Below are 15,787 nucleotides of genomic sequence, written 5' to 3'. Positions count from 1 at the left end.
AGGAGATGTGGAGAACACGGGAATTGGCCTGTGTCCATACGACGATAATTGCATTTTTCAACCCCCTCCCACCCCCCGCCAACAAAAAACATTGTCCTTAAAATTAATTTCTCCAGCTCGTTTATATTCTAAATCTAAATAAAAAATCACATCCCCTCTCTGGCTTCAACCACCACGAGCAAGCTGCAGTTTGTCATGTTCCCATTGTGAAGTTCCATGTTAGGCAGAGCTGGGGAAGCACAAAATGGCTGCCACAGAGGGAAGCTTGAAGCTCTGCGGGAAAGAGCTGCGGATTTCTCCTTTCTGCACTTTTCACAATGTCATAAGAATAGCATTTAATTGTCTTTGTGTGCATTTTTATTTATTTATTTATTTATTTACATCTGTCACAATATCAGAGCATTAAAACTTGTGTTTATGTAGCAACCTTGCCATCACTGTACTCTTCCACCTCCACCACGCTCTGATCTTTGCTACTCTCCGTCCTTTCCGTTCTAATTAAGACTGTTGAATATCACAGCCTCGGCAGCATTACCATCACCGCCAGTAAGCCCCCCTCCCATCCCCACCACCACTACCGCACTGCTCCCTCCTCTGCTCCTCGCTGTCCGGGCCTGTGCAGTCAGCAGAACTGGACGCTGTGTGTGCGTGCGTGCAGTATTGAGCCGGGAAAAATCGATGGCTGCAGAGTGGGAGTGTGGAAAGGAGCATTTGCGTGTTCCAGTGTGGGTTGGTGGGTACTACGATTGCACCGATTTGGACTCTGGAGCCAGTGCTGCCACTTTTACAGGTGTTTACTTAATTTTAAAGGGAGAAGTAGACTTGTTTTTAAGTACAGTGGTACCTTGACTTGCTCATGGTCTGCAAACAGACATGATGTGATGATTAGCATGTTTTCATTGTTGTCTACGGAAAAAATAAGCAGATAATGATGTTTAATGAAATAGACAAGACTATTCAATCTCATTTTTGATTTGTAGAACTTGTTTATTGTCATTCTCGTTCGATCTGTTGTTGGCATTCAAAACACCAAGAAAATGGTGATTAGTTGGCATGTAATGGAAAAGACATGACTAGTTGAGCTGATTTATTGATGACAACTCCCTTTGTGAAATTGTCAGTCATGACTAGTACAACTTGTCTGAAACTAGTTGATTCTTATGCTACCAAAAATATGTCATTGTTCTTCCTCTGTCAAGCTTGTTTATTCATTGCTTTTTAGAGAGAAGGAAAACGTAGATCAGTTTCCTTTTGTTAGTGGAAATAATGCACTAAAGAGGAACATGCAGTAATTCTCCTTAGTGGAACTGGCACATTGGAAAGACATGAGTCAATCTCATTTGATGTTAAAAAACAAAAACAAAAAAAAACAGCAACCCTGTAAATTGGTTGCTTTTTCTCTCCAGAATCGTTAGCTAGTAGAACAGACATGACTAGTCAAGCCTATTATTTTTATTGTTGATGGAATTACGCTGGTTCCTTGGCTAGTCAAGCTCGCTTGGAAAATGGCAGCTAATAAAAGAAACGTGACTAGCAGAATTTGCAATAGACTGAGATCAGCTGCTTTTCTTTAGTGAATTAATTTAACATGGTAGCGTAGTTCATTTTATTTTATTGTTCTCCAAAAATATTAAATGGTTTTCCTCTGTGGAAATGGCAGCTAACGAAACAGACATGACTAGCCGAATTTACAATAGACTGAGATCAGCTGCTTTTACTTTGTGAAATTAGCATGCGACAGAAGTCATTTGTTTTTGGCCTCCAAAAAGCAACTGCTTTTCCATTGTGGAAATGGCAGCATTAAAGAACAGAACAAAACAGACATGACTAGCTGAATGTGTTTGTTACCTAATTTAATTGGAGATCAGCTGCTATTCCTTATTGAAATTAGCATATTAACCGAGCCAATGTGTTGCGTTTTCTCGATGGTAATGGGGGCTCCTTTGTTTGATTATAAAAATGGAACCAGTTGGTTTCCTTTGTGAAAGTGACAACTACAACAGAATACAAATCAAGCCTGCTTGTTGACTCCTGCCTCAAATCCAGTTCCAACATTCTACATTGTCTCTTGCTTGTCGTCTGACTGAAGTGTGTCAGCCGTTTGCACCAACCTCCTACCAACTGGCCTGACTCCCCTTTGCCCCTGAGAGCTAGCGACACAAATTGACCCTGCTCGACCCTTTTCGCCTCTGGGTCTCGGGCAGGCCGAGCAATGGAGATAGATGTATGGGTATTTTTGCGTCACAATGGAAGGACTCTTTTGTGGATGGCGGCTACCAAGGTGGTCATTGTGCTGGCCGGCAGACACATGACTGGTCTTGTGATGTCTCAGTGGAACTCGGGTGGATGTCAGAGAGGGGGGCGGAAGGTTAAATGTCAGCCAGCAATAATGGTAGCACAACCTTGGTTGTTAAATTCAATGGTTCTCAATCTGGGGGTAAGTGAGCCATCGCTTCTGGGTCTGCAAAAATATTTGCAATAAATTGTGTAGTATAACTTAAAAGTGCATACCTACATAATAGAGAATGGCGTGTTAGTAAAACAAACAAACATAAAGCAATCACTTCTCCCTTGAGCCAATTAAAGCTCTGATATGATTGTGATGTGTTTTTTGTTGAAGTTATTCGATTGCAGCCCTAGTTATGTTTAATTGGTGTTTAGGATTATGAGGAGTCTTTGGAAAATGTTCTTGCCTGGACCCAAAAAGTTTGCAAGTTTAAGGAACATGTTGCGAAAATCTATGAGCGTTTCCAATTCAGTGTGGAATAATCCAACATAATTGCCCTGCCTGCTCTGCGTCATATGCTTCACCCGTGCAGGTCAGAGAGGCCTTGGCTTGTGCAGGCAGTCTGGGGGGGAGTGAGGGGAGGAGGGGTTGGATGGCTGTATTGTGAATCAGCACTCTCCTCCTGTCGCTCCCTCTGTGGTTACTCCATCAGGTCACATCCCAAAAATAGCAACGGGCACCGTTTCAAGTGCAAAAACCGCCGGCTTCAGGGGCCGCCGCCAGCCTTGCGAGTGTGTGAGATTTCTATGGGAATTGTTGGCCACCTTCCAGGCAATGCTTTTCCCTCCGCCCCCTCCTCCCCGTCCTCCCTTCCCCGCTTCCTCCGACGTGACTGGCAGATGAGTTTGCATTTCTGAGGAAGCACATGGGCTCCACGTGAGCAGCTGGCGTGTAAACATTCACCTTCACACAAGCATGATTGTCTCTGGCCTTTGTGCTTCAGCCTGGGAAGACTCTAACAATGCCACATTGGCGCAACTGCTCCTTTTGACAGTTTTTTTTTTTTTTATCTTGTGGCATGAAGTTTTACAAAGAACACCAAAACAATTTGTGTGTTTTTCAGCAAATTGTGAAAATTTCCACCAAAGAAAAAGAAGGCAAATAGGTGAATTTAGAAGTAGTGAACCACAACTATGCTGGGGATGACTGCATTTTTCTCATGCATCTGATTGTGAGCCACACTGTCCACACATTTTATCCCGACGGGGAAAAGGGAGCATTTATTTGAGGGAGGTTTTCTAATCATACTTGACGTCCTTGTGTTGCTTCCAGGATCTGTCAGGCTCCATCGATGACCTTCCCACCGGCACGGAGGGCGCCCTGAGTCCAGGCGTCAGCACCTCGGGAGTGTCCAGCAGCCAGGGGGAGCAGAGCAACCCCGCCCAGTCGCCTTTCTCACCACACACGTCGCCCCACCTTTCGGGTATCCGCGGGCCGTCGCCGTCGCCCGTAGGATCCCCCGCCAGCGTCACGCCCTCTCGCACTGGCCCTCTGTCCCCTGCCGCTGTGCCAGGTAAATAAAAATGTCAAAATATTTGAGTAGTACTTAAAGACAGCGAGAAATTGAAGCAATTTTGATCTGCCTGACTAAGCACCGTAAACAAAAAAAAAAACAACCACTCTGACTCATTCCAAATGCATTTTCACTGAGGAGTTGACACAGCGTCAGATGCTGCATGAAAGCAGGATATATTTTGGAGTCCAAAGTGAATGCTGGCACACTCCAAAACACGAGCGCTCTCATTTGTAATTCATGAAGCGACTTGCCAGATGGGAACATTAAGTCTCCATCTACTATCACAATGCTTGTAAACCATCCAAACAGCAGCCACTGTGTCAGTGGCAGGGTTACATTTGATGTCTTTTTATTTAGAAACCGTGGTTTATCATTATTCTAACTCTCATTTAATGTTTGTCAAATTTGCGTGCGCTTACAGGTAATCAGATGCCTCCCCGGCCGCCCAGTGTCCAGTCAGACGGCATCATGCACTCTTCCATGAACCAGTCGGCCATGGGCCAAGACAGGGGTGAGTGTGGTGGGAATTCTTTGATTTTGTTTGGGTCTTGCTAATCTGTAACAACTTTTAATGATGGAGCTTCCCAATTCTCGCCCTCCAGTGTACATGCGTAACCCACAGATGCCGCCTTACGGGTCCCCGGGACAACCTGGCTCTGCCTTATCTCCACGCCAGTCTTCGGGGGGTCAGATGCATAGCGGAATGGGACCCTACCCCCAGAACAACTCCATGGGAAATTACGGCCCTCAGGGGGGCCAGTACGGCCCTCAAGGTGAGGCCACACTATAAAAGAGGAACACTGAGAAGATAGCGTATTATCAACTGGAATCCTCCTTAAGGATATAACTGACCGATTATGCAGATAACCCAGATTTCCATTTTCCTCTCATTTTTCTATACGTATCAAATTATCGCTTCGCTTTGAAGTCGGGAAAGCAACTTCTGTGAACTTTGAAGAAGTTATCCCGGTGAGTAATATCAACAGACCGCCAGGGCCCGATAAAGCCCCGCTTGTCATAATAGGCGGCACAGAGGTAAATTTAGAACTGGACCACAGAGACTGATCAGATCTAGTCTGCAGAAGCACGACTGAGAGGTCCATCCACTTAAAATTCGGCTTTGAAAACAGTAGGTGGTCATAAAGCAAAGTCGAGCGTTTGTGTGAAGTAGCTTGATAGTAAGAATAAGGTCGGATTTAAACTGCATAATTTAAGATACACATTTTCTCCGTTGTGGCTAAATTCAGATATGGGTCATGGAAGAGATAGTGGGGGGAAATGCGATATCCGCATACCTTCTCAATGGGAGGCTTGCATTCCTGAAATACGCTGATTGATGAACGTACACTCGTGCACACACCACCTCAAATATTATGTGTTGATTTTTTTATTTCATTTAATTCATTTATTTATTTTGTTTTGTTTAGTGCAGCGTCTGCTAGCCAGAAGTTAAGCTGCACTACATTTGTTACAATGATAACAATTACATTACAAACTGCTTTCTGCCTTAAAACTCCATATATCGCTGTACGACAGAAAAACATTTTGTACCAGAAAAGTAGTCAACAGAGTCATAATGGTTATGGGTCACTCGATAATACATATAAATCACATTTGGCCACTTAGAACCTGCTTCCTAAAGTTTGTTACTGTCAAATATACTTCCAGGTTATCCCAGGCCGCCCGGCTACTCAGGGATGCCAAATGCCAACTACCCAAGTGGCCCCGGCATGGGCAGCTCCATGAACCCTATACCCGGCCAGGGCAGTGGGGCGCCTTATGGAAACATGCCCCCTGGGGGCAGAGTAGGCCCCGGCCAAATGGGCGCCAGGCCATATGGTCCTGGCATGGCCTCCAACATGGGCAACGTGCCTCCTCAGGTGGTATCCGGGATGTGTCCGCCTCCAGGAATGAATAGGAAAGACGGGCCCTCCATGCACCACGGACCTACCAACTCCGTACACAACAGGTGGGTGCAATGCAACAAGGCAAAATGTGACTCATTGCGTTTGGAGTGCAAATCTTTCAGCTGAATAAGTCTGTGCATGTGTGCGCTTTCTTTGCTCTGTGACCATGAAAAATGATCAGCTTTTCCCACGTGCTGTGTTTAGTTCGAGTACATGGCAGCAGACCAAGTACTTACTGAGAGAGAGGGAGAGAGGAGGAGGGAGGTAGAGAGAGGGAGAGAGCGAGCGGATCAGTGAAACACGTCCTTCCCAAGCGAGGATGCCAGATCAGCCTCCAGACATTCAGTCATCATGATTTTGGCAAATGCTAGAGTCACTCGATATAAAAATGGTGCTTTTATGTTTTTTTTTTCCCCCCACAATGGTAGAACAAAAGCAGAGTTGTTGCAAAATAGAAATCTGACTCTCTGAAAAAGATGAGACAGAAGTTTTTAAGCTATAAATTTATCTTCAACAGGCCACCAGGCTACCCCATGTCCCAAGGCATGATGGGTTCAGGTTCTCCATACGGCCCGGGCATGAACAGCATGCACAGTATGATGAACCAGGGAGGTCCAGGTCCTTATCCAATGGGTGCAAACATGGGCAACAACACCCCTGGTGAGTAAACGATGCATAACCCAACCTTTATTGAGGCAAAAGCACGTATGGCACACCACCAAATAAATGTCATGATATCTTCAATTGTGGAGTCTGGGTCTGTTTAGTTGAACACAAAGCTTTTATTCTGTTGTATGAGTTGTTACTGGGCAGTAAATGCACAGGTTAATTGAACCTTCTGATAGAAACAATTGTTTTTTTTCTGTTGAAGAAATTCTACACTTTGTGTGGATGGGTTCTTTGCTCATATTGTCACAGACCCCAATATACGGTACTATAAAATGCTCTAAAATGGCTGGCAGTGAATGCGTGAAGTAAAATTGGATTATTTTCCAGAGCACAACTGATGATCGTTCTTAGCACAATACTGTGGCGCGGTGCAGTGTTTGGGAATCACTTTCGGAACTGACTGATAACTTCGGTGTGATTGTAATCTTCTGTTTGTTTACTATTTTAGGAATGGCTCCTGGTTCAGAGTTTGCCATGGACAAAATTAACCAGGCCCAGAAGATGAACAACAAAGTGGACGGGACTCCGAAGACTGAATCCAAAAAGGTGGGCGTTTGCATCCTTGCAGTCACACTTTCTTCCTTTCTTTCTTTCTTTGTTTTTATCAATGTAACCCAATTGAATTCATCACAGAAGTCGAGTTCTTCAACCATCACCAACGAGAAGATCACTCGCCTGTATGAGCTCGGCCCGGAGCCCGAGAGGAAGATGTGGGTCGACCGCTACCTGGCCTTCGTCGAGGAGAAAGCCATGGGCATGAACAACCTCCCCGCCGTTGGCCGCAAGCCTCTCGACTTGTTCCGTCTCTATGTATCTGTGAAAGAGATCGGAGGCCTCACCCAGGTATGCCGAGATTTTGTTAGCCGTTTGTGTTTTGCATCCTTGAACCACATCTTTCTCCCGGTCGCCCACCCAGGTGAACAAAAACAAGAAATGGCGGGAGCTCGCCACCAACCTCAACGTGGGCACGTCGAGCAGTGCGGCCAGTTCCCTCAAGAAGCAGTACATCCAGTGTTTGTACGCCTTCGAGTGTAAGATCGAGCGTGGCGAGGAGCCGCCCCCGGACTTTTTCAATACGGACACCAAAAAGAACCAGCCTAAGATCCAGCCGCCCAGTCCTGGTATGTGATGTGCAGACTTAAGGATGCAAATAACGTTTTATTTATTTAGCATGCTAAAACCAATTGAATGTGGGTAAAAGATAAGGAATTAAAAAAAAAAAAAAAAAAAAAGTGAATTTCAGGTATTATCCAGGATTTTTGCCAGCAGCCCTGTATCACCATTAATAGATCTGCCCTTGCTACTGAGTAGTAGCAAAATCACATCTTCACATGGAGAAGCAAAAAAGAGCAATGTGTACCAGGCTGTCCTTGACACCGAGCAGAAATTAGAGCAAATAGTTGTGATTAGAATTTCTTCCTTTTTCTCTTTCCTTTCTCTTCCAGTGTAGAACACTGGCCCGTGTTAATTGATAGTTTTAGTATGTGGTGCAGGCTGCAAACAACTGCTACTTTTTCTACATGGAGCATCTACGCATACAAACAGAGCGTACAAAAATACACACAGGCATATATTCTCTTTGCTCTGGAAAAACAGTGACTATTACTGGCTTTTACACGAAGTAGGGACAGTTTATGTCTCTGCTTCTTGCTCTGAATTATTCTGCATCTCTTCCAGTAGAGCACAGTGCCACCTGGCATGTTGTGGCACAATGTAGTACTACATTGAAGGTGTCCAACTCTAAATTCGGACCTACCTGTATACTTTAAAAGCTTATGAACGATTGCTTGAGAATCTACAGTATAGCAAGGGGTTTACTGTGCATCAGGGTGCTTGTCAGCTGCTACTGGTTACGATGAGGGAAGGGGGTGGGGGTTTCATATTCGCTGCCTGATTGGTGGCTGGCCCAGGGCTACAAAGGAAACACTCCCTGGAGATTAGTACTGAGCCAGAAATGATGAATGGAAAAGCGTGGGGAGGAGGAGGAGGTGGTGGTGGGGGTTGGTGGGGGGGGACGCTCGAGTGTGTAAAAGTCACACAATTTCTCTGACTCTGCCTTCCCCCCACTCCTCCTCCCCCCTTTCCTCCCTTGTAGAAGGGAAATCCCTGCCGGGGGGGAGGGGGAGTTGGTGCGAGAGAGGCGCGATGGTGACGTGAGACATTGTGAATAAGCGTAACCTGGCAGTGACCCCAGCCGTGCGTGTGTGTGTGTGTGTGTGTGTGTGTGTGTATGCGCCGCAATTTAATGAATGGGAAGCCGTGAGTCATCAGACTTGAGTCCTGAGCAGGAGCACGGTACTGTGTCTCACACACAAACACAATCCATCAGCGGGCATCATACGCAGATGCGAGCGTCATCATCTTGACAGCCCGGCTGGCCATTTGTCATTGTCAGAGGTTAAGCTGTTTTTTTTTTGTTTTTTTTTTCAAGAGATTCCACTTGCAACAGATTGGCAGTGCACGTGACCGTTTTATTTTTGGAATACAGTTTAAAATTTGTGTCCTTATTTTTGCAGCTGGTTCCGGATCACTCCAAGGCCCGCAGACTCCTCAGTCCACCAGTAGTTCCATGGCAGAGGGGGGAGAACTGAAGCCTCCCACCCCGGCTTCTACCCCACATACACAAATGCCTCCCATGCCTGGTGCTAGGTACGACTCGGACAAGACATTATTGCAATAAACAAGCCGAAATACCACATTTCTCAAGGCTGGTATTACACGGGTTGGCTCAAGTGACGCAATTGGGATATGCATCATCGCAGCGTGAACGGAAAAATGCATGGAATCGGGTATCAGGCCTCTTACAAATGTGGAGAAAAATCTGCTGTTGTGTATCAGCTAGCTGCCAATATGAATGCATCGTAAACCTGTCTGTTGGATACGTCTCGTCAATACCAGCTTGACGTGATCAAAATACACAAATTGTTGACGTAAACAAAGCTCTTCCCTAATGAGCTGCAGACAAAGTGCAAAGGCTTGTGCCCATTTTGAATGCAGACTTTGGGGACACATTTAATCTCTATTTGAGTTTGTTTTTTTGTTTTTTGTTTTTTTGCCTACGAACTTTACTTGAAACATTTCTTCTTTTTAGGAGTAGCGTCAATTTGCAGGACCCCTTCGCCGACGGCAGCGACCCCGCGTTTTCCAGAAGGAACGCCATGACCCCCAACTCTCAGAACTATCAGCCCGGAATAAGTGGCCCCGAGATGATGGGTCGGATGGGTCCCTACGAGTCCAACAAGGACCCTTTTAGCGGCATGAGGAAAGGTGAAAGGACAAACCAAATGAGCTTGATCACATGCTAAAAGAAAAGCTAACCGAGGTGTTATTTATTCATTTATTTATTTATTTTTTACCTAAGCTGGGGAACAATTCATGCCACCCGGCCCGAACAGCGGGATGGGAGAACAGTACAACAGAGGCCCACCAGGACCCATGGGAAATCTGCCAATGGGCCAGAGGCAACAATATCCTTATGGATATGACCGCAGGTACTGGTTCGGCTGTGAATTTCTTTTTGGTAATTCTGTACTTCAGTGGCATTAAATACATCAATTTCAACATACAGGCAAGAGTCAAGCATGGGCCCCGACGGCAGCATGGGACCTGGGGCAGCTCAGCCCAACATGATGCCTTCCGGAACCGACGCGGGGATGTACTCACCCAGCCGACCGCCGCCTCAGCAACGGTAATGACTGAGATTTGAGTTTTTCAAATGTATGTGCTAGAGCAGTGATTCCTAACCATTGTGCTGTGGGAAATATTTTATTTTATTTTATTTTATTTTATTTTATTTTATTTTATTTTATTTTATTTTATTTTATTTTATTTTATTTTATATAAATGCGACCCGCGACCCGACCCCGGATTAGCGGTAGATGATGGATGCATTATTATGAATGATATATCTAAAAACTAATTCTGAAAGACTTTGTGATTGTATCACTTATTAAAGGTGATGTGCAAACAGCAATATAAGTTAAGTTACATAAATATGGTATTTGACAGTGATTAAAATTTGAAATGGCATTATAAAAAAATTATTAGTAAACTGTACACAGTTTTCGTCTCAAGTGCAATGAAAGTGACTTTTGTGTGTGGGGGTGTGTGTGTGTGTGGCTCCCTAGACATGACTCCTATGCCAATCAGTATGCTGGTCAAGGAGCGCCCCCTGGTGGCCCATATCCAAACCAACAACCTGGAATGTATGCACAGCAGCAACCGGTAAGCAATTTCATATTATAAATAAGATTCAACAGGATGTTTAAAGATTATAAAAAAGATTCCTGATTCTTGACAGAACTACAAGCGCCCAATTGATGGCGCCTACGGCCCTCCCGCCAAGCGCCATGAGGGGGAAATCTACAACGTCCCTTACAGCGGTCAGCAGCCCCCAGGACCTCAATCATCAGGACCCCAGGGTCCGCAGGACATGTATAATCAGTACAACGCCTACCCCGGAGGGGAGCGGAGACCCCCAGGTCCTCAGAACCAGTTCCCCTTTCCCTTTGGCCGGGACCGCGGGCCGTCATCCGGTGGGCCCAATTCCCAGTCGCCGATGCCTCCGCAGATGATGGCAAGCCCCATGCCCTCGGGTCCCGACGGCCCCCAGGGCCCCATGTGGCAGAGCCGCAACGAAATGGGCTACCCCAACTATCACAACCGCCAGGGGCCCCCCGTGACTGGCCAGACCCCCGGCTACATCGGCATGAACCGCTCCGAGGAGATGATGTCGTCGGATCAGCGCATGAACCACGAAGGCCCGTGGCCCGGCCACGTCAACCAGCGGCAACCGCCCTTCGGACCCGGCGGCTCCGGCCCGCCCATGACGAGACCGCTGCCGTCGACTTATCAGACGTCGCAGAACCATATTCCTCAGGTGTCCAGTCCGGCGCCCATGCCGCGGCCCATGGAGAGCAGGACGTCACCAAGCAAGTCCCCCTACATGCATCCGGGCATCAAAGTGCAGAAAGCCGGACCCCCGGTGCCCGCCTCCCACATTGGACAGACGTCCGTTCAGCAGCCAATGATGCGGCGAGACGTGGGCTTTCCTCCTGGCTCTGTGGAATGCTCCCAACCTCACCTCAAGCCACGAAGACGGCTAACCATGAAGGACATCGGTATGAAAATGCAACTCCCAAGCTATCTGTATTTTTAACAAGCTGTCACAACCCTCTGTGGTTCTAATTGGCTCGTTCATTCAATACAAAAATAGACGAACACTTCAGGTAATTGCCAAGCTAAGTCGTGTTAGGTTTTAAGTTTAGACAGAGAGGGAAATAAACATTTTTAAAAAATGGTACAAAACAATTACTGAAATAATAATAAAAGGAAGTGCTTACAGCACTGATTGTACAGTGATGATGTCCTCAGCGACGTACTCTTCATGGTCGGGAACAAACATCCAATAAAAACACAAGAAATGCAAATTGTAATTTCTAAAAAAGGTATTAGTAATAGTTATTTTCTTTTTTAATAACAATCACAAAACTTTTTAGGAATAGGTTTTGAAGGGGTAAAATGTACTACAATGGAACAAGAATATGAAAAGTTTTTTTTTTAAGGATCATTTGTTGGGGGAAGAAAACTAATATAAACGTATTTTAAAGCCTTTTTTTAGCACGTCAGGTAACTTGAGGTTTTGAGTTTTGAAGTCTAGAATAAAAAGGCTGTAATGAAAAAAAATAAAAACCAACCCAAAAAAAATGGGGCTTATTTTGATTCTGTTGTGTTGACAGGCACGCCTGAAGCGTGGCGTGTGATGATGTCACTCAAATCAGGGTTACTTGCGGAGAGCACCTGGGCCTTGGACACCATCAACATCTTACTCTATGACGACAGTAGCATCACCTCTTTTAACTTATGTCAGGTACGTTCCACAAACCGGCATTTCCTGTACACTGCCATCAACTGGCAGGAAACGGTTTGACGCCAAATTGTTTGACTTTTTACTTTGGCAGCTCCCTGGATTCTTGGAGCTGGTGGTGGAGTACTTCAGAAGGTGCCTGATCGAGATCTTCGGCATCCTGAAGGAGTACGAAGTGGGCGACCCCGGCCAACGGACCCTCCTCAACCCCAATGCCGCTGAGGACTCGGACGACGACATGCCGATGCCTGATGTAGAGGTCGTCGACACGGACGAGGAGGAGGATGAAGACGACGTGCCGGACGACCCCAGGGTGCAGGTGAAGGAGGAAGAGGAGGAGGAGGCAGAGGAGGAAAAGTCTGTGAAAGACGAAAATGAAGGCAAGGAAAAGCCCAGGGTCAAGGAACCTGCTACCTCAGGGTCACCCCAGGACCCCAACACGGAGAAGCCCAGGCAGGCCAGTAAGTTCGACAAACTCCCCATCAAGGTGGTGCGCAAGAAGAACCCCTTCCAGGGCAGCCGAGCGTCCAAGCTGGGCCAGCGGCAGAGCTTCGACAGCGGTCTGGTCCACTGGAGCGTGGGCGGCGGCGACATCACCGAGCACATCCAGACGCACTTCGAGAGCCGTGTCGGGCACCTCAAGACCCACAAGCGCTCGCCCAAGGAGACCAGAGCGGGGCAGGAGACCCCGGGCCCCGAGGCCCCGGGGTCCCGGGCCCTGGAGCCGGCGCCGGCCGCGTGCGCGCCGGTGACAGCCACCATCGACGACGTCCTGTCGGCGCGGCCGGGCTCTGTCACGGAGGAGGCGGTGCGAGGCGGCGCCGAGGAGCAGAAGGAGAACGGCAAGTACCTGTTCAGCATCAACCCCGAGCTGAGGAGCCGGCGCAACGTGAAGATCCTGGAGGACGAGCCGCACAGCAAAGACGAGGCGCCGCTCGGCACGCTGGCTGACTGGCAGGACTCGCTGGCGCGGCGCTGCGTCTGCGTGTCCAACATTGTGCGCAGCCTCTCCTTCGTGCCAGGCAACGACCAGGAGATGTCCAAGCACCCGGGCCTGCTCCTGCTGCTGGGCCGCCTGGTGCTGCTGCACCACCGGCACCCCGAGCGCAAGCAGGCGCCCGTCACCTACGAGAAGGAGGACGAAGAGGACGAGGGCGTGAGCTGCGAACGCGACGAGTGGTGGTGGGACTGCCTGGAGGTGCTGCGGGAGAACTGCCTGGTGACTTTGGCCAACATCTCGGGCCAGCTGGACCTGTCGGTGTACTCTGAGAGCATTTGCCTGCCGCTCCTGGACGGCCTGCTCCACTGGGCCGTGTGCCCCTCGGCCGAGGCCCTGGACCCCTTCCCCACGCTGGGCCCGCACAGCTCGCTGTCGCCGCAGAGACTGGTCCTGGAGACCCTGAGCAAGCTGAGCATCCAGGACAACAACGTGGACCTGATCCTGGCCACGCCGCCCTTCAGTCGCCTGGAGAAGCTGTACGGCGCCCTCGTGCGCCTGGTGGGCGAGCGCAAGGCGGCGGTGTGCCGCGAGATGGCGGTGGTGCTGCTGGCCAACCTGGCGCACGGCGACAGCCTGGCGGCGCGCGCCATCGCCATGCAGAAGGGCAGCGTGGGCAACCTGCTGGGCTTCCTAGAGGACAGCCTGGCCGCCACGCAGTACCAGCAGAGTCAGAGCACGCTGCTGCAGATGCAGGCGCACTTCGAGCCCACCAGCGTGGACATGATGCGCCGGGCGGCGCGGGCCCTCCACGCCCTGGCCCGGCTGGAGGAGAACCACTCGGAGTTCACGCTGTACGAGTCGCGGCTGCTGGACGTGTCTGTGTCGCCGCTCATGAACTCGGCCGTGTCGCAGGTCATCTGCGACGTACTTTTCCTGGTCGGCCAGTCGTGACAGCCGTGGAGGTCCTCCTTCCGTTCCCCCCCGACTTTTTTGTGAGCAGAACTTTTGACTGTCCAACTTTATTATTATTATTATTATTTTTTATTTATGCAAAATCACCTCGGATTCCACTGTCTTTCTCCCTCAAAAAGGAAGGAATACCATGAAGTAGAAAGATAACCGCAGGCGACGAATTGGATGGGGGACCCCCACCCCCATCCCGCCCCTCCCCCCACCCCACGCTTAGCGCTGAAAGGACTTGTTTTTTAATGAAAATAGAAAAATATCCAGAAAAAAAAATAACTGTAACCAAAGTTGCTGTCTCGTTTACAGTCAGTTTTGGGGATGCTTGCTTTTTCCCCCCGAGGACTCGGGATTGCTGTAATGCTCGGCCCACCCCCCCGATCCCGCCCTACACATACATACACACACACAGGAACCACATTCGGGGGGCGGACACGTGTGCTCTCCTGTGCAGTAGATTGTAGGAATTTTATTTTATTTTTTTTTCCTGTACTGTACACCTTCAAAGAAAGTGTCGACATACTGTAATAATACTGTTTCACACTGAGATACGCCGATTTGGCAGCAAACTGTAGTTTTTATGTCGAAAGTGACGACGATGACGACGGCTACCAACCACCCCTCCCACCCCCCAAAGTAAGGTGAACCTACAACACCCCGACCTCTTCTTCTCTTTTGTCCCTTGATTGTATGACTCGTACTAGGACTGGTCCTCGGCGCAAGATCCAAGCAGACCCGCCCGGCTGCGCTGTATATAAACCATGTTGTATATGAATTACGCACCCCTCTCTATCTCTCTTTTCGTTCTCAATTCTGTCGCTTCACCGTTTTTAAAAATTACCACTTAACACACACACAAGACTGTCTGGTGCGGCTGTAGAGGATATAACCAGAGGAAAAAAAATCATGTCTGAGTAACAATTAGACCTTGATGAAGAAAAACTTTTATTTTTTTGTTTTTATTTTTTTTCCAGTGATGCGGATTCTGCATATTTGTATTTCAGATGATGTAGCTAAAAACTTGATGTAAATTTACCACCTCCCTGCTTCCCTTTTTTTCTCTCTCTTCCCCACCCTCCTAGCCCCCCCCCCCTTTTTTTTTTTTTTTGCTCAATGAATATCATTTATTCAGTATCAAATCTTTATACTATATGTTCCACGTGTTAAGAATAAATGTACATTAAATCTTGCTAAGAGTTGTGCTGTGGATTTATTAAGTAACAATTGAAAGAGGTATTTTACAGCCTTTCTTCATACAGCCACTTTTTGAGCATAAAGAGTGTTTCATTGAGACCAAGCTCTGCCATGAATTACAAAAATCAGAAAACTTTACAATTTAAAAGCTTTAATTTACTGTACATCAGTCGATCAATATTTATTTGTAAAGCATTTTTCATACAAAGCAAATGCAACTCAAAGTGTTTCACATAGGTTAAAACCAAATCTCCAACTACCCTACTGATCCACACAAAAAAAATGCATAAACATTCAAAACAGACGATACAAGGCTCCAGGCTCAGCACAAGACGACCTAGCGACCACAAGAGGGCGACAAAGCACTACTTTTTGATGGCGTTGGCCTTAGCACACGGCATGTGGTTAAACATTACCATGTGGGGAAATTTTAATGTTTTGACAG

The 15,787-nt window shown here is 47.6% G+C and overlaps 1 protein-coding gene across 2 annotated transcripts in view; it reads left to right on the top strand.

The window, feature by feature from the left end:
• Positions 1 to 15,344, top strand: part of arid1ab (AT-rich interactive domain 1Ab) — a 42,840-nt gene extending 27,496 nt beyond the window's left edge. For both annotated transcript variants that reach the window (XM_077508114.1, XM_077508115.1), the window contains 16 exons: positions 3,560 to 3,800; positions 4,225 to 4,314; positions 4,406 to 4,576; positions 5,472 to 5,772; positions 6,228 to 6,370; positions 6,828 to 6,925; positions 7,013 to 7,222; positions 7,296 to 7,500; positions 8,896 to 9,028; positions 9,471 to 9,646; positions 9,741 to 9,870; positions 9,948 to 10,067; positions 10,507 to 10,603; positions 10,680 to 11,499; positions 12,118 to 12,248; positions 12,340 to 15,344. In XM_077508114.1, coding sequence (XP_077364240.1) covers positions 3,560 to 3,800; positions 4,225 to 4,314; positions 4,406 to 4,576; positions 5,472 to 5,772; positions 6,228 to 6,370; positions 6,828 to 6,925; positions 7,013 to 7,222; positions 7,296 to 7,500; positions 8,896 to 9,028; positions 9,471 to 9,646; positions 9,741 to 9,870; positions 9,948 to 10,067; positions 10,507 to 10,603; positions 10,680 to 11,499; positions 12,118 to 12,248; positions 12,340 to 14,136 — 4,863 coding nt within the window. In that variant the 3' untranslated portion in view covers positions 14,137 to 15,344. The remainder of the gene's footprint in view (positions 1 to 3,559; positions 3,801 to 4,224; positions 4,315 to 4,405; positions 4,577 to 5,471; positions 5,773 to 6,227; positions 6,371 to 6,827; positions 6,926 to 7,012; positions 7,223 to 7,295; positions 7,501 to 8,895; positions 9,029 to 9,470; positions 9,647 to 9,740; positions 9,871 to 9,947; positions 10,068 to 10,506; positions 10,604 to 10,679; positions 11,500 to 12,117; positions 12,249 to 12,339) is intronic.
• The last annotated feature ends 443 nt before the right edge of the window (positions 15,345 to 15,787 follow it).

Source organism: Festucalex cinctus, chromosome 19 (genome assembly GCF_051991245.1).
Source record: "Festucalex cinctus isolate MCC-2025b chromosome 19, RoL_Fcin_1.0, whole genome shotgun sequence".
NCBI lineage: Eukaryota > Metazoa > Chordata > Actinopteri > Syngnathiformes > Syngnathidae > Festucalex > Festucalex cinctus.
Note: the sequence above shows the minus strand (reverse complement) of the source record. Positions and strands in the feature narration are given on the sequence as shown.